The 18,692-nt window shown below is 40.4% G+C and overlaps 1 protein-coding gene across 3 annotated transcripts in view; it reads right to left on the bottom strand.

The window, feature by feature from the left end:
* The window catches only part of LOC125888631 (lissencephaly-1 homolog), a 36,735-nt gene extending 20,832 nt beyond the window's left edge, over nucleotides 1–15,903 (bottom strand). The window contains exons 1-2 of one of the 3 annotated variants that reach the window (XM_049576108.1): nucleotides 15,708–15,903; nucleotides 8,535–8,847 (exon numbers count right to left, since the gene is read on the bottom strand). In XM_049576108.1, the coding sequence (XP_049432065.1) occupies nucleotides 8,535–8,566 (32 nt within the window). In that variant the 5' untranslated portion in view covers nucleotides 8,567–8,847; nucleotides 15,708–15,903. Of the gene's footprint in view, nucleotides 1–8,534; nucleotides 8,848–14,254; nucleotides 14,276–15,560; nucleotides 15,584–15,707 lie in introns of those variants that run through there. The other 2 variants (XM_049576110.1, XM_049576109.1) reach the window with 2 other exon arrangements.
* Nucleotides 15,904–18,692: the final 2,789 nt, after the last annotated feature.

Below are 18,692 nucleotides of genomic sequence, written 5' to 3'. Positions count from 1 at the left end.
TAGCGGCCCACAGCTACATGACGTGATGGGGAGATAGTGAGAAAGAGGGCAGGGCGAGTACGTGGACAGAAAGGACAGATAGATGAAGGAAAAAGAACAATAGAGAGCCTGACAGACCATCTGCAGCTGTTAACTTGGTCTGTTTCAATGAGATCAAAAGGCTGAAAACAGCTTCAATCGCTCACCAACTACTCAAAAACTACAACTGCAATGTCTTTTCAAAAGTGCAAGAAATGTTGTTTCATTCAGTGAAGCCTATGTGAGTCTCACATGAGTTGTGTTGCGGTCAGTCAGGCCTCTGCTACAGAGCTGCTCTCTGACGTACAATAAACTGATAATGGAGTGAGAGGGAAATTGCAGCCTGTGACACAAAGTGAGACATGGGTGAGACGAAGGAGAGATGCATGACCTCATCCTTCTGAGAAGAGCAGTGAGTCAGCCATCCAGCATGTCTGCCAGTGACATCACTTCCTCCCAATTCCTGCTCCATGATCATTCACTTTCACATTATGTTAAAGATGAACACTTACTAACCGAACCTCCACACTTTCCCTAATTTCACTACAATCTGTGTTAATGACAGAGACGTGACCAGTTTTAGTAATTAAAACATCTTAATGTGTTAAGCTGTTTGAAGTGTGCTGTGTAATACATCATCTCATGTAGCTCATAACAGATTACGCTGTACCTGGTGGTGACTGGGCCATTCCGTTTCAGTGGTCACTGGATTAACATTAACTCATGTTTGTGCTTTTGGTATGGCCAAAAGTACAGTTGAGCGCTATCAGAGTAAGACCATGGCCACACGGCTGCTGCTGTGTTAACACTGAAAACAATGGAGGTGGTGACTGCTCGCTGTTTGAAAGCACAATATGAGGGATGCCACTAACAATTATGTCCTATCAGGGTTTGACATTAACCATGGTCAATGGCCCGTGGCCACAGAGTTACTCTGTGTCCATTAAATATCACGTGTAGGTGGCCCCCTACGGCCAATAAATTTAGTCAGGTTTCTTGAGAATGAGACTGTGTGTCTCAATGAGAATACCTCTCTAAATAAAGGTTAAATAAATAGTTAAAAAAGCATACTGCACGCCTTTTCCAACACAACATTACAGTTTCACCAACATCTTGATTCATTTAGGCCTGAAAACAGAGAATAGTACTAGTTGCTAGCTAGCCAGGGCTCCAGACTTACACCATCCCGTCGTGCTGGGGCGATAGAAAGTGTTTCTGGGATGAACAGAGATTTTCCCTGGGGATGACTTCAGGAAGGAAGGGATTTTCTTATGTATGTATAACTATTGCTTAGCAAATGACAAACTGAACCAAGCAACCACAACACAGCACATCTTCATGCTTTTCTCACTGGAAGGAGAGCTAGTTAGCTGTTGACAGCTGCTGACAGCCAGTTACTGTGGTGTGTTTGGCTAAAAAAGCTAGCCAAGCTACAGCTAACTGAGCTAAACACAGCAGAACTGAGAGTTTCTGTTTAGTAGAACAGGGGAAGCATTAAACTGTGAACTACAGTTTAATATGACAACACAACAAGTTTACAGTAAATACATTTACTGAAGTACATCGCCTGAGTACAGTTTGGAGGTAACATTAAAAGTACTTTGAGTCTGGAGTTACAGCCACTTCTGACTGAGATTAAAGTTACCAGAGACGGTTACTCCTATACTGAAGTACACTGCTGAGGTACTTGTACTTTGATAACAAAAACTGTATGTAGCTGCTTTACATCAACTAAATACAAAACAATAAGAAGCAACAGTTACCTCAGGTAAAATCTTGATTATTTTAAAACCAATCTTGTTTATAGTGCATCTTTTAGTATGACTTTGTCTATAGGGCTACCAAAATATTAGTATTTCCTCAACATTTTCATGGCATTTTTATTCTGCCACTGACAACAACTACATATGACAAGGTTAAGAAACAACAGACTGAATTAAGAGATACCATATAATATACCATATGTTTTCAAAGATATCTCATCCTGTTAACACCTTTTCATTTACTGAAGTGTCACAGCTCCACAAAGTTTCTGAAGGGTGTTGTAAGTTTAGATTTGGGCCACCAAAAATGTATTGTGGCCACCAAATGTAGGGGCTTGATGGTCCATGGGGCCAGTGCTTAAAAATATCAACATCTATCTCTGCCAATGTATCTTTTTTTTTCTTTAGTCAATAACAAATGTCCATCAGATATTCACAAGAACAACAATGTTTTCTAAATGTCTGAAAGCTAACACTTTGATGCTATGGCTGAATTCTCTTGCCTACGTATAAATCTCAAACAATGCTCATATATTTAAATGGCCAATTAATTTCTGATTTTATTGACTTACAAAGTGCAATACAATCATCCAGCAAAGACAAGATCAGCACTCTCTTGTCAAAGCATCATTTATGATACGTTTAATCATAGACATGTTGGGCTACCCATTCACTCTGCCTAAATCTTAAAGAAACACAGCCCTTTACATGTATACAGTGCATACAGCACTCTCATCATCTGCAGATGGACTCTAAATGCTCTAATAAATCTTATAGAGGAGAGAATTTTGCTTGCCTGGCCAGGCCAATGCCCTGTGCCATATATCTGTCTATGGGCGCCACCCTTAGTATTTCTAGATCACACGATGTATGGACCTGTTCAATCTTTCAAAACTGCTGATTAATGTTTAATAGGAAGGAGCTGAAGCCTACCCTCTGACATGTCCCTCGGCACATATGAAATTCACTTCCTATGGATTATTTCACAGGCATATATCACAGTCACAGCTTTTGTACCCTGAGCGAATTGCCCACACCCTTAGACATGCACCATTAGAAAACATTACCACCTTCTGATGAGGGTGAAGGTTTTCTGGTGGCCTTGACTGTGCTCCAAAAGAGCTGGCAGAGGTTGTACCAGTGGTTGTTCTCTTCGATGATCACTAACAGCAGAGGAGGACCGGCCAGTGCTGCGTGGTGATGTAACCACTGTCTCTGCTAAGTTAATGAGCAATGCATGGCAGTACTGCTAGAGACAATGATTTGACAGCTTATTCCGTTCACGTTTTTCATAATCTTCAAGTAAAGACTGTGCTAACTTCGCAAAGTGTGGGACATCCTTCCAGGACTAAACAGAGCTAATTCTACCAGGCATGCAGCTTTACCTGGATATTTTCCAAGTTTTTTCATGTTCGGGTGTAAACAGTGTCAACACTCCCATGTCATTCTTGCAGTTCTCCCTTTTCAAGTATGAATGACAGTCCTGCAATTTACCCAAGGTAGGTGTTTGTTTGGAGATGGTGTAAATTCTAAAAACCTGTAAGGTGAGCATTTTGTCAAACTGGACAACTGAAAGAACCACAAGATGTCAGTGCTACCACTCAATGAAACAAAGGACGAGAAGAATCTGCAAACAGCAGGAGAAACACCAAGTACCCTACATCAGGTACATCCAGCTTCATCTCAAATGTCCAGCACTTTAATGTCACGGGTAAACAAACTTTAACCTTTACAGAAAATGAACCACTATCTCTGCTGGAAGGTTCAGCATGTGAAAGTAACAAGACACATTCAGCAAAGCAGAGGGTGTGTTAAGAGAAGAAACAGGAAGGTGGACAGCATTAAAGGTTAAGCTTGTTCCTTCGTCTTAACAGCTGAGCACTGAACAACTTCTCAAGGGAGAAGCATTCCACAAAAATCATATGATGGGATTGCATAATTGCTCAGTTACAGTTGGACCTCCATGAAAACTGCAACCAATCTACTATTTCTCTTGCTTGACTGATGAGGAGGAGCCAGAGGCATTGGTCACTGAGACATGAAGCACATCTCCTGAAGGTAATCACTACTTTGATTAACCAAACAGTAAATCTACCACATCATTTCGAGGAAAAAATAGAGAAAATTTGGCGTACCCATAAAAGCTTCTGCCCTTTACTACCCAACTTTCAGTCACCTCCAAGCCTCTTAGAGGAGTGATTATCATAATGCTGTTAATTTCAATGTGAAACAGGTAGGTTGTGAGAGAAAGAAAGCAGTCTTCTTTCAGATAAGTTAAAAGCGCTGCAGTGAGGATCAACCCTTAAGCCAGAAGATGACTTCAAAAGGGGAAACTCTTTCTCATTAGGATCCATAGAAGAGTAAACGTCCAATTCAGGACTGTCTTCTTACTGAATTCAGTCTCAGTACAACAGCAACTATTCCGTAGAATGAAGGTGCATGTGTGCTTAGTGCAGTATGGTTTCAGATCAGAAAGCAGCATGATCTACACAGCAAAATACACAAAGAAGTCACGCACTTTTCTATAATGGGCGTGTCGCATGCACACATTTTCTGTCACATAGTGATGATGGAGCTTTGTTGGTCGAGCTGAAGTCGAAGCTTTGAAGAGTTAAGTGTACTTTCTTAAATCCCATGATGGTGTGTATACTTCAAGCTTGGATAAACAAAGGATAACAAGGATGGGCAGACTACAAACGTGGGACTAGGCTTCCCATCACGCAAATATAAAAGGGTAATAGGACAGTTTGTTATTAACCAAAACATGTGATAAGGAGGGAGTCCTTTTAAATTTCCTCCTTGTGTTAATGCTATCTTGGGCAGAGCTGCAAATAAGAATAACTAATAGTTCTACTTCTCGTCTTAATGGATTCAAATGTTCTCACTGTGAGTGAGAATACCCCCCCACCCCCCAAAAAAACACAACCATTTACAACATTCACAACAAAGATGTGGACGATTGTCATAATTCAGCATTCCTTCAATTCACAATGAATGAGGATGAACAAAATATAGTAAGATTCATTGTGACCAGGCAACCATTGAAACTCAAAGGTTTCTACATCCTTCCTCTTTCTAAAACCAAGTCCTTTTTATATGGGGGACAGTAAATGATTGATATGGGATGATGGTTCCAGAACACAGACACTGTTACCATGCCAATCCATCTGTGTGTCAGTCCCGAGGCCAAATCAGATCCGTATTGCTGAAAGACCCCCTGCAGATGCTCCCGGCCGTGTTCACTACACTGAGCACCAATGGAGAGGCTCGGGAACTGAACATGCAAGACTGAGTGTCTGTGTGTGCCAGCAACAAATGTCTGTGTGCAATCCCCCCTCAGGAGGGACCTGTCACACCCAAACACTGGAGTGCTTCCACAGATACATGACAGCTATTAGAAATACTGCATCTCTGGGCCCAAGTAGGGAATAACCGAAACAATCAGTGCAGTTAATAAAAAAGTTACACGCTTTGGCTGTGACCCACAAATCTGGTCACTGACACTTAAAACTGACAGTGCTGTGGCAATTTCAAAAAGGTATGCACAAATAAAGTTGGCCAACTAATTTATAAAGATACCAAATCAGTCTACTTTATCTTTATCTTGCACAGCTATATTTCAAATCTTGGCACTATCCTATTATTTTTGTTGACAAGTGTAAAGTTGGACAGAGGATGATGCTTATTTACACATATATGAAGACAGGGATATATAAGGAGAGTCCATATAAACAGAATACCCAAATAAGGAGGACACACACAATACCTGTTAGTCTCTGAGTTTAAAGCCAGTGAATAAAACAGACATCCTTTGCCAGTGTAAACTCCTCATGTCATGCTTTGACTGCACTATACTATGCAACAGTCTTTCATTGTTTATGTCACCTTTATGTCTTCAGAACGGCAGAGGTCTTTGGCATTTAATCTGTTATGTCACCACATTCACAGCCAGGGGACGATGGAAAAAGGACAAAAAAAAAAAAAAAATCACATGAACCATCTTGTAACCAAAGATATGGAGAAGGCTGAGGGGATTTTCTTTGTTAAGCAAAGAGAGAGTTCAAAAGCAAAGGCCCATCTGCACATGGGTGCCTCCAGGTCTTTCAGGGGAGCAGATAGTGTGTGTTCTGTGTCTATTTTTATGACATGCCAGCGGGGACAAGTCCCCTGACCCTGGTAAGAAACACAAGTAAGCTTTTCATTGGCTATGCTCATAAAAATAGAGTTGTTGTGAGGATGCTACGCAATCACAGCATCTGACTGCCGTGTTGGCAAAAAAGCACCAGTTTAGGGGACAAAGATGATTTCTCTTTTTAGATTATGTTGTTCCACACCAGTAATAAAAGTGTTATATGTTTCTGGCTCCTGTAAGAGAGCAGCTCAGTATCTACTGGGAAGTCAAAGTCAACAAGATAGAGGGATAAACTGCATAAAACAAAATTAAATGTCCAAAACATTTGTTCTGATGTCACACACACTAAAGTTAGTGCAGGTCTGTCAGTTTCCCTCTACTTACTTATATTGCACATTTCAAAATCATCCACTGGGTTTTCAAGCTGTCTTCTCACAATGGGACTGCCAGTTAGGAAATAAGATCTTAGGGGTACTTTATCGCTGACAAGCTCAATGAGAGCACCAACTGAGCCAAGCGACATCTCCAACAGGAAGAATGCAACAGATGCTTGAATGTGGCTCAAGTGGTGCGATGGTCCCACACCAGTTTCTGTAAGCTATGGGGCCAGGGACTTGTGCTACAGAGAAGAAAAGAGGGGTAAAGGGGGGTCCCTGGCAGCTTCCTCTGAATAGCAAATAGCATGAAAGATTAGCATTCCAATAGATCTCTCCATACCAACAGACCCCTCCCACAGCGCTAATCTAAAAACACAGAAACATAGTTAGGAATGTTAAGAGCCTTGTCATTTGATGCATTTTTCAATGACAGTGCAATACAGGTCAGAGGTGACAATAAACAGGGTCACTGTCTCATTTCAAGTCAGAAACATAAGCCTCTATTATATCCTTTTTAAAATATGCCTTTTTCACTTCTTAAGTAAAAGGGAATTCTTAAGGACTAGAGCTCAGCAAGATCATCTCATCTCCTTCTCATGACCTTGTATCTTACATCGAGCTGCCTTAACTTTTTATCCCCCGCCTCAGGGGTTAATTACCAAGCCCACAGACTCAGCAGGGCCATGTTACAGTTCCCTCATTATCACAGTCTCTTACTTTTCCCACTTGCTCAATATATACCACACAGCACATGTGCAGATATGTCTTTGTGTGCATGCCACTTCAGTGCCTATGGAATCACTGAGAGCACTGACGGTGTGTACAAAGCAAGTGCTTGAAGCCTATTACAACACTTTGGGTCCCTGTTTTGGCACTCTAAGCTTCTCCTAAAGGTCACATAGGGCAAATTGTGAATACTAAACATTATCAGGGGTAGGTATGGTAGATGGAGGATCAATACATTTGTGCTGCAAGACCTCAAGGGAGCTCAGGAACCTTAAACCAGGCATTGATTCTTCCTAAGGGGTACCAAGGAGAAAAAATAACAAAAACGTCCCTATTTAAACAGATTCTAGTAATCAATACACATCCTTGCCTGAAAGCAATGAAAAGGATAATTAAAACAGGATTTAAGAAAAAATCAGTGGTTTGGGAGTAGAGTCTCTTTTTGCTTGAGCCCTGGTGACTCATGTCACCGGGCAGCTTCAAGAAACATCTGATTCAGGTTGACACTCACATTTGACTAGATGAGAATCAGAATAGCACGGGCTGCCACAACATGTCAACAAAAATGTCAGCAACCAAAAGATGACGAGAATAAGAAGAGATCTAATGGCTCAAACATGTTGAGGTGCCCCTAACATTCTAATAAAGTGTGGTTACAACAAAAAATGTTACTCTTGGGGTGCCCAGTTCACCTCAAAATTTATGGTTTCAACCACGAACTGTAATAGCCCCAGTTCATGTCTGGCAGAGGACGTTTGTAGCATGTTGAATGTCGACTCTATGATAAAAGATAATAAATTCCTAAACAAAAGACACATGATTTTTGGTTGTAGTTTAACTTTAAATTGTTTGAGCCCACATTTTTTGCCTTAAATGAAAATAAAAGTTAAAATATTTAACCATCTACATGTAGTTGGCTGAAAGTTGTCCTAAATTTGTGTCTGGTTTAGGATGACACATAAAATACACACATATATAACTATTCTTAATTAATTAGAGCTGCAACAATTACTCTAATTGACAGAAAACAAATTGGCAATGAATTGATTACCTTTGGATTTGGGAGGGTCCGTTGAGATTCAATAACATCTTAGTTTTAAGGAATTGCTGTGGGCATTTTTCACTGTTTTTACATTTTGTAGATCAAGTGATTATTTCATATTTGAGGAAATAAGAACCAGATGAACTGATAACAAATATAACTTGTTGCAGCTCTGAAGTGAATATTGCACTTCCCTACTATGGAAAACACCTTCAAAGTGACTCTGAGAAAAGCACCTAACCATGTTCACTCCTTCAAAGTTGCACAGCAACATCAAAAGAATGTGGTTGTACTGGGCAATACATGTGTATGAACATGAAAGTGAATCTGGTATGAAGGAGAAATTAAACTTGTCTCATCACATGATGCAACAGATGTTCAACATTTAAACCACAGAGTATAAATCCATGAATTCATATAATCTCACACATCTTCATATCTCAGCCACATGTATGAAAGGTGTGTTGATGACTTACAGTTCATCTCGTTGCCGTTGTGACAGCACCATGGTGAGGGGGCAGTGTGGGCGGGGCCGGGAGGGATCAGTTGGTAAAAGGTGAATCTTGTGCAGCTGCTGCGCTCTCCTCAGTCAGGAGATGAGCTGTGCTGATCCAAGCAACACGGGCGAGGACGAGCTGTGTACTCCAATAGTGGGCAGTTGGTTTTGTCCAGACAAAGACTCAGACTGAGAGAAAGGGAACGCAGGAATCTGCCCCCCAACTGGCTGACTCCAGGGACAAGAGAAGTGGAGAGCCTGTAGACCAGTCACCAGCCAAGTCTAAACTGCATCTGAAGAGGAGAAAGAGGCAAAGTCAGCATTAGGTATGCATGACAGATAACATGTAGAGTGGGTGGAGATGAAAATGTTTAGAGGCCAAAGGAGGAGTGCATCAATGTCTGCACCAGTTTATATGCAGATAAAATGGCTGAAGATTCTGTCAACAATGGAAAAAATAACAGAAGCAGCAAAGATGTACACTGTTATTTTCTACCAGACAGAAAATTTGACAGCATAAACCCATCCATCAGACATTTCATAAAAACCACCTTCTTCCCATGAGCCATTCCTTCATTTGCTTTTCAGCTCCACTGCTATCTACCTTCGTAATCTGTCTGTCATGTCACCAGTCTGGTCTGAGAGCCCTGGTCTGCTCTTGCAGCAAATTCCTTTCTCCGTGAACATACAAGAGCTGACCCACATTCTCTGAGCAACGTATTTCTCTTCCCAGGTTGCCAACAGAAAAGAAAAACAAGACGCAGCCAAGCGGGCTCGAGTAACGGCTGTGCTCTTGTCAAATTGCCTGACCTTATCGTCTCATTACGATAACTCCTCGATAAGATGCTGGCTGGCCTGAGTGATGCCAAGATGAAATCACTATGACCAGTAGCTAAAGATTTATTAGCGTATGTGTGAAACTGAATACATTTTTAGGAGTGGAGTATTGATGTGAGCAATAATAGATTTTGACAAAATGCAACGCAGTTAACAAAAATGTGATGAAGTCTATTTTTACACTGCATCGTAGTCTTGAAAAGCATTTTACCAAAGCAGATACCCACTAGAATACTAACTGTGAGCTACAATAAGCCTCTTAGTCTACTGGGACCAGCCTGACTAAATCTCTGCCAGACCAGTAAACAAAGGTACAAACACAGCCAATATACCTCCTTCTACAGACCTGCAACAAACTGACCAAACTACATCCTGGCACACATGTCCAGGAGACAATGTGTATTAGGCATGAGATTTGCTGCACAAGAGAGAAGCAGCAAAGGACACAGAGGTGTGTCTGGCGGGGGCATGAGGACTAGAAACACCCTGGGAAGCTGCAATGAAGGAATATTCACACATTACTTATTTCAGCTGATGATGCAGGAGTGACATTTCCACAAGGGAACATTCCTCCCTTTCACTCCTGCTTTTGTTAGCATTAAAAGAGATGCTTAGGGGCCTTCTTTATTCAAAACAGAACACCTGTAGATGTAGGATGTCAGTTCTGATGCATTGATAAGGTGAAACTGTGGTATTCGTTTGTTTATTTGCATATCTGACATTGTAAAAGCAACCTGACGTAGCTAACAGCTATCCTCTGGACCCTGATGTCACCACACCACACCTGGTGTGACTGCAGTCCAAATATCTGCTTACCTCCACCTATGTGTGGGTTACAGTGTGCAGGGGGTTTCCGGCCTTTTGCCAAACTACTCTCTGTCGTGGTTCAGGGTCACAGCAGTAAGCAGTAGATCAACACAATCCGGCGATGGCACTGAAGCTAAAAATGGCTCTTTCTAAAACTCAACATACAAAACATCCATTACAAGCATGAGCCTTCAACATCAACCTGTAAAACTGCTGTAGCGCATGAAATGAGGTCATCTACTATATATTGATACTTCCCTCTGTGCTGCTGGCAGCTGTCATTGCTGTGAGTATCCATTAATGTGTTAGACTCCCCTCTCTGCAAATCTCATTTGTGGCTCCAGTATTGAGCAAAATGTTTGCACAATCACATAATCAGGCTAATTGGCTCAGTGCAAAATGTGGTTGTGTGATGTTGGAATGGGCTGCAGCCGTGGTGCATCTATATATCTGCCTACTGACAGTTAATAATGGTTACGTGTCTTCCTCCCATTGATTCTCCTGTCTTTGTGTAGCAGCAGGAACTGCACAATAAAAAAGGGGCCCTTACAGTAATGGCACTGACTGCTTTGAGAGATGTTGTTTAATTTCCTGATGAGTCCTCACAGCTTATCTGTTGTTAAAATGTCATTTTTAATGAATAAAGGAAACGTCCTCTGTCTCTGTGAGTTTAAGAATGCAGCAACCAAGCCCCAAGTCAGAACTGTAATGAACCACACCCTTTGTATCATTGTCTGTGCACAGTCTGTTTAGAGTCAAGAACATGAACAGGACCAACATATTTAAAACTTGTGGACCAGCAAAAAAATACGATTTCAGTCAAAACACTCAAATCAATTCAAGTAACTAAAATAAGAAACCCACGTCATAGTAATGTGTCAGCAAATCTTATAAAGAGGATGTTACAGAAAAGCTGTTCACTACTAGAACAGTTTGAGACAAACCCTCAAAACTTACATGTAAGTCAGGCTGGCCATTTTTTGAAGATTGTAAATGTCCAAACAAATAATGTTTCTGGTTAAGGTAACATGTCAGACAGCAGTACAATATTACACCTTCCAAGTATGACAGACAAAGTATGTGTACAACATTCTGATAGTCAACACATGTGTCTGAACAAAGGAAAACGCCCCTGAGGAATGAAGTGCAAGAGGATGAAAATAAATACACCGGAGTCTGAACTAGTCTAACTGATAGTGTGTCCCAGCAGCTCAACACACAACATACCATGACAACAATGCTGACAATGCTGACAGTTATCTCCTCGCTGCCACCTCTTCTTCACAGGTTTCTGCTAGCAACATTATGTCATCATCCTCTGTCAAAAGCAAGCATCTCAAACAGCTGGAATATGGCGTGCCTTCATTTTCTGTTGATGACTTCAACTTCATCGCCTGTGATCTGTATTACATGACACTGTTTATGTTCTCTGCATATTGATAAAACACTGCAGTTCAATACAAGTGGAAGATAAAATGCAATTTTCAGTTTCCTTTATGGTTTAATTATTTGGCTGTCAGGTTAAAATGCCATAAACTTTCTGAAACAAAAAGCCGTCATGTGATCTGCTAGCTGACACATTTAGCGATTTAAGTTGGGACAAAGATATGGGAGAAGATCATTTATTATACTAAAAGAAAATAACTCTAAAAATGTAATGTGTTCTGGTGTAATGTTTGGTTTTGATGCATCAATTTTCAGACAGTTTCCTCCTATGGGACACAAGGAAAGTAACATCACTGTGGTTCAGGCACTGGCACCAACACTATTAAACTGTTAAAATATTTTGTGGCATAACATGTCCCTATCAAGAGACACTGCACAAACAGTATTTTACATGCCTAAAGTGCATCACTGTGCTGTATCAGCTGGATAAGCATGGATAATTTATTACAGCAAGTAATGCAGTAGGTAATGTGATGCAGCTCTGACATTAGCCTGTGTTGAAGCCTGATTCTTAAACTACCAACCACCAACCAACCAACGGGACTGAGAGGCTGGATATTCTGTAAATCATCTCCAGTTCCTTTGAAAGATTGTTCTTGGTAAAAGCACTCAGACAGAAATCATCCAAAGAGCTTTATCACTAACTGAGTGAACATCTGGCTTAGCTTTAAATCTGCAGCCGTAACGACCCGACAGGTGCCTGGGTCAGTTATGTGGGTTGGTAACAATCAGCTAACCTTATCAAATTACACGGCTATTGACATCTTCCTTCAGTGGCTAACAGAAGAAGGGTCTATTTACACAACACGGCAACAGATGTAGGAATTCATTCTGTAATTACCGACCTTGGCTATTCCTTCATATGTTTTCAAACACTTCAGTCCCCAGATGGAATATGTACACATCTCTCAAGTGTGTGTTGCCAGTCAAATTACCAGGCCATCATCCTGTCAGGCGCGTTACCTGATGTAAGAGGCCTGATTAGTAGATCAGGGCCCGCATCCACACACAGAGGAAGACGAGACTGAGCAAGCAGGAAGCACACAGGAACAACAAATCAATGGCATGCCTGAGCCAACCTGCACACACAGGTGGGAACAACACAATGAAGACTAGTTAGCCTCCTTCCTTCATATAAGTTCAAGTTAATTGGTCAGTGCAAGCAAAGTTCCACTTGGCATACCACAAGATGCTTGTTCCACCTCCACAGGGTATTTACTTGATGCCAACAAGCTACTGGTTTAAATTATTATAGATCTATATTTAGACTGTGTTATAGCGGCGTATGCTGAGTCTGTCAGTTATTGTTGCCAAACTGGCATGAAGCATACTCAAATCAAACCCTTAAATTCTCCAGGCTACTTTGGCAACACCTTTAACTGGTTGCTAAAATTATATTCAACAGCCTCTAGACAAGACCTTGTTGATAGTAGTATAGTGTCATGCCAAAATTGTCAGATGTATCCTCACAATCGACGCGGTCAGTTGTTGGTTGACGGGCAGCAGGTCAGTAATGAATGACCAGTCAGCTCACTGGTGGGCAGCCTGCCTGGAAGGTCAACCTCTCTGCTACTGTCAGTTCAGACAAGGAGAGTCATACAGGTATCTGTATGCCCTTCAGCCTACCACAATCTCAAAAATAAACAGCCTCTCACTTTCATCATCTGTTGACACATAATAAAGAGGAGGCCCCCTCGGCAAAACTGTATATTCTGCTCCTTTCAGGTAACACTTCAGTCTTCACTACCCCAACGACATTAGAAAGCAACACCCAACATGATCTATGGCTGTCCTCTGCTTGACTCTCTAGTTGTCCAACTGGCAACAAGTGCCAGCGAAGCAGCTCTTGCAATGGCCGAAGCCTGTACAATTGGTGTTACTGTGTTTCCATTGCTGACAGCACTGAATAGAGCCTGGCTGCCGGGATGCACTTATTCAAACCAACTTTTGATAAAAATCAAGAATTACGAAGAACACTTTCAAGTAAACTGAGAAATAAAGCATGCATTTATTTTCAAAGACAGAAAGCTGCTGTTCTCATATGAGCATTTTCCAACTCGTCAAGCACAGAAAATAAGTCAGGCAATACACAATTTGAGTACTGTGCAGTGTAGTGTAGTGTAGTTTGAACTTTGAACCATTTCAACATCATAGTTAGTCTGTCAGTCTGACTTTTGACATGTGAAATGTTGTCAGAAACAGGACAGCTTTTGCTAACAAATGTGTGTAAATGATGTGTCTAGTTGTAGTCCATATATCAGGGCTAAATATACGTTTGATAGGTTGACAAAGGCATAAACCAACATTTAAACAGAGAGGAAACCTAAGATGATCCACTTTGACCCACCCAAAGTTGGCAAGATAGTCCTGATCAGTGATTTTAAGAATAAAACCTGCATCAATACTGCTCCTGCAGAATCAATTCAACAGCGAAATTGTTTTGGTTTGTGTTTATGTTAACATAGCATTGCTATATTCACAAAAGCCCTAACAACTGCTGTGATTATAGCCTTCAAAATAACTAGCTCAAGAGGGGATTACATTCCTTTAAAAGATGGTTACATTTCAGTCAGTTCAAAAAAGTCATAGACTAAACACAAACACTCTTACCTGAGAGAAGAGCACACAGCCAACATGTATTTTCTAAGCTGAACACTGTTTTCAATTTCATCAATATCCCATAATTCCAGTTGATCAGCTGCAAAGCAGTCGTTAGAGGCGTGGCTGTGAGAAATAAATCACCAAGTATCCATGCTTAAACCAGTGCTTTATATCCAATATCATGACAAGGTGGCCCAAAATTACGAGGGGGACTCGCTTGTCGGATTCAGTGCACAACCCTGTGAGCCACCACGGCGACGATTTGCATTAATCCCAGTGTAAGCGCTCGGTCCACAAATTCCTGTTCCGATTCACTCAATCATACATCCACACAATGAGAGACAACGTGCACACGGAAAACAAGGCAGACACTTGAGTCATGAGCAGACGCAATACATACAAACTCATCGCCTCCGATGTGCTCCACCCTGATTTTCCAACACTGTGCCAACAAACCGCATGAAGCAGCCCGATTCGCAGAGATGATGGGAGCCTCAGCTGAGCATGGCAGCAGCCATCTGCGAGCACCCACCAGTATGACAGCGACAAACAACAAGAGGGGATACACACAGGAGCATGTCACGTTTGAAAACTGCAGCAGGGCTGTGTGATGCTCAATTACAACGATGTCTTCATAGCAAGTATACAACGCAAACCAAATGGCGAATATCACTTTACGCCCTCTCCTAATGCTAACACTGGATACAGCAGTGGTGTCAAGCTGCAGCGACTGCGCCAATTTACAACAAAATATCCCCACGATGAAAGCAATAAATAATTCACACAAGCCAACAATAACAGAGCTAACACAGGATGCCAGCGGTACCGTCTTGTGACCTACATTTGATTTTGTTGTCGAGGGTTTTCACTCGGTTGACAGGCTGCACTAACGCTGCTTCAAACTATGCTAATTACTGATTATTACTAACCTGGGGTAGACGCCAAATGCAGCTGTAATTTACGTTGGCCCTGCCATACCTCACACACTGACATGTTTTCATGTGGCTACTGATGGTTTTGGTCGACATAACGACACTGCCAGCCGTTAAGATAGCCAAACGTTATTTAACGTATGCCCGGTTAACGTTAGCTGATGTTAGCTAAAGTTGACGTTAGCCAAGTTAGCTTCCCGGCGATGCAGTCAGAAAGTTAGCTCGTACATTGACTCTAACGGACACCACAGGCTCATAATGTGCACCCAAGCTGAATTATCTACAATTAACTCACATAACCGCTAACACCGACCGTCCTGAATTAGAGTAAGTGCACAAGATTGTTTATCTGGACACAAGGATAAACTCCGCTGACAAGGTACCTGCTGCTCCAGTCCAAGCGGCCTATCCGCCATTTTGAGACATAAAAAGGAGGTGCAAAAATTACAGCCACATCGTCATTTTCCCCACCTAACGCCAGATTCCTTCGACCCTGACCGGCTTCATAACTGAAAACTACGTGGACTCACCCTATTGTTTCTGCCCGTGGATATCCTCAGCAGTCTTTAACAGTAACACGACCCGACAGGGCGTGAAATTTCCGCTCCAAAATATGATCTTGTGATGTGGAGGTAAACTGTGCCCGTCTTGTCTCTCCGGCGCTGCGCCTGCTTGTTTTTTCGTAGGCTACCGCATTCGCCTTCAGTCGGGAGCGCGTGGTCGCGCACGACGCTCGCGTTCACGGTCTAACAGGAGCGCGCACGCCCTTGATAGATTAAAAAAATCCTATGCTTGATTTATACGTTTTTGACTTTTAACTTTGACATGACATCATTTAAAACTTCAGAAATAACTCCAAATACGACAATATTTAAGCGTTATGTGATGGATTTAAGGAATTGCCATCACTGGCTCAAATTATGTAGCCTACATGCAAAAACATTAGTGGTTTTTATATATTTATTTACACTCTTGATATGAACATTTTACTACAACACATTTCTGTTCCAGTGTCTTTGCATGTAACTACTGATTTATATCACTTCACAGTTTATTTATAATGTATTTTATCCTTTATTTTAACTCACACTTCTTTATACCATAAAAGTTCAATTATTAGCCCGGGCTATTATTTGCTTAAATCACTGAAATCAACAGGCCTCTATATGGGACAGACCTTTAATTCTTTTCAGCTCTTGCTCAGCAAAGATTGGAAAATACAATCAAATTGCTTATTAAAACCAGTATGAATATCATTTGTAAAAAAAAAATTAGGCTTCATATAATCATTCATTTGATTGTGCTCTGACAGACAACACATCAGAGAGAGAGAGTTAGGATTATGGCACTCGGCATACTGACGCAACACCACTTTTTCCTGTTAAAACAATACTCACAACTTGGATAAATTTCTATGAAAAACCCTTTTGATTGTTTTGATCTGACAACCCTTACGGACTAAAGGAATATGAATAAGTTACAGGGTAATGGAGGAATGTATAATATATAATTATATATAATAATAATATATATAATAATATAATATAATTTGGGGTAGCCAACAAACTGCTTTTATACATCCGAAGAACTTCCAACCTGGCAACCACACCAGGCGTCTAATTGAGACAGGTGTCTGTTTTTCAAAATGTGTCTCCACACTGGGCTAGTAAAAGGGACTAAGCGTTTAATTGGGACTAGACTTTCAATAGAAGTGTAAGGGTATCCGTCAGTCCTTACATAGAGATTGTATTTTTGGTTCTAGTTGTGTCGTAATGATGATGATGATGATGATGATGATGATGACTATAGTCTACCTATTTAAATTGCAATGTCAGAGGGAGTCTGTGACCCAAGTTTGTCAATGGCAGTGATTATTGTTGCATTTTTTTTTACCAATATCTGATATCCCAATATATAAAAACTTATTTCGCCGATACGCCAATACCGATAGATACTGATATATCCACTTTTTCCCCCAACTAATTTTAGTGATCAAGTCTCTTCTGTAGTGAAAATAACATTGTATTATGCATGCATACTCTTGTCATGATGGCCCACCAGCAGATGAAGACATGATATAGAATGCTTTTCAATGTAAGTACAAAATAAGAAAATGCATGTTGTCTAATTCTGATTTTTAAGGTGAAAATTGGCTGATATCAATGACATATCAATAATTATCATGCACCCATGACTTACACTATGCTGAATGCAATTTGCAGTCATGAACATAACTAGTACTGTACTTTTGAGATAGGCCATTATTTTAAATAAATATTTCCATTTTATAGTACTTTATACTTCAATACCACATTTCAGAGGTAAATATTGTACTTTTTACTCCACTCTACACTTTATTTGCCATCTATAGCCACTTTGCAAATTAATAATTTCTGTGTAAAACGTGATCAGCCAATAAAATATCATTATAAATAAAACTACCTAATAAATTATAGTAAGTAGTCTAAAGATAGCTCCAGCTAAACCACTCAAGTGCTGCTTATATGGCAATGCATCAGTAAAAGTACAAAATATACACTTCAAGGACCAATTCTTGTATTTGTGATACTTTTGAACTTGCACTTCAGTAAATGTAGTATTACTACTTCAATACTTGTTTGACCACAATCTACTTGTATGAGTTATCAAAAACCCAAACAAAAGTTTGACGAGTTTTATTTTATTCATTTTAATATAAAAGCATACTCAAACCAAAATATAATTAGACCGTATTTTGTAAAGAGCAACACACAATACCACACATCATCAGGGGAAGCATACTCAAACACGTGGCCGAAGAAGCCTTTGTGCAGAAGAAATTTCATCAGCTGAGAAACACAAAACTCCCAAACAATCATTTCAAGACAATATATGCAACTGGACCGATGGGCAGCAAAGTGCGTAATATTATGGGGTAGATATTAGACTCTTTTTCTCCCCCCCCCACACACATACCTTTAATAGTTATTTTGCACAGGAACCTTATATTGAAATTAAAGGAACATCTTTTCCTGTGTTAATATTCCAGTAAATATGCATATCCCACACTTGCTTTGTATTTCAGACATTCAGATTGTAAAGTAACTGCAAATGTAAGATATGCAAATAAAGTGAAAGAATACACTTTGTTTTGTATTATTACACATTTCTTCTTTTTTTTTCCTCTTCTGATGCTAACGTCTAATAACATGAAATAACATTTCGAGCATTTAAACAGCTAAACTATTCAAAACAGAAATGTTACACTGAACTCTAGTGGAGTGAGATTAGTGCCTTTCGACTAAACAGAAGCACTGTGTTACAAGAGTATAAACAGAGTATCTCTGCAGACAAATAGCTTGATCTTTCTCAATGAGTTTATTCTAGATCACGAACTATTAAAAGACTTCCTGCTGTTGGGATTACAACAGGTTTAGATGTTCAACAGGTAGTAGTGTTTGTACTTTTGGGCCATATGACTAATATTCGGGGGAAAAATAAAATAAAAATCACTTATCCTAATTTGTCACAGTCAA

Source organism: Epinephelus fuscoguttatus, linkage group LG5, assembly GCF_011397635.1.
Source record: "Epinephelus fuscoguttatus linkage group LG5, E.fuscoguttatus.final_Chr_v1".
Lineage (NCBI taxonomy): Eukaryota > Metazoa > Chordata > Actinopteri > Perciformes > Serranidae > Epinephelus > Epinephelus fuscoguttatus.
The sequence above is the reverse complement of the archived record's forward strand: the minus strand, read 5'-3'. Positions and strand labels throughout refer to the sequence as shown.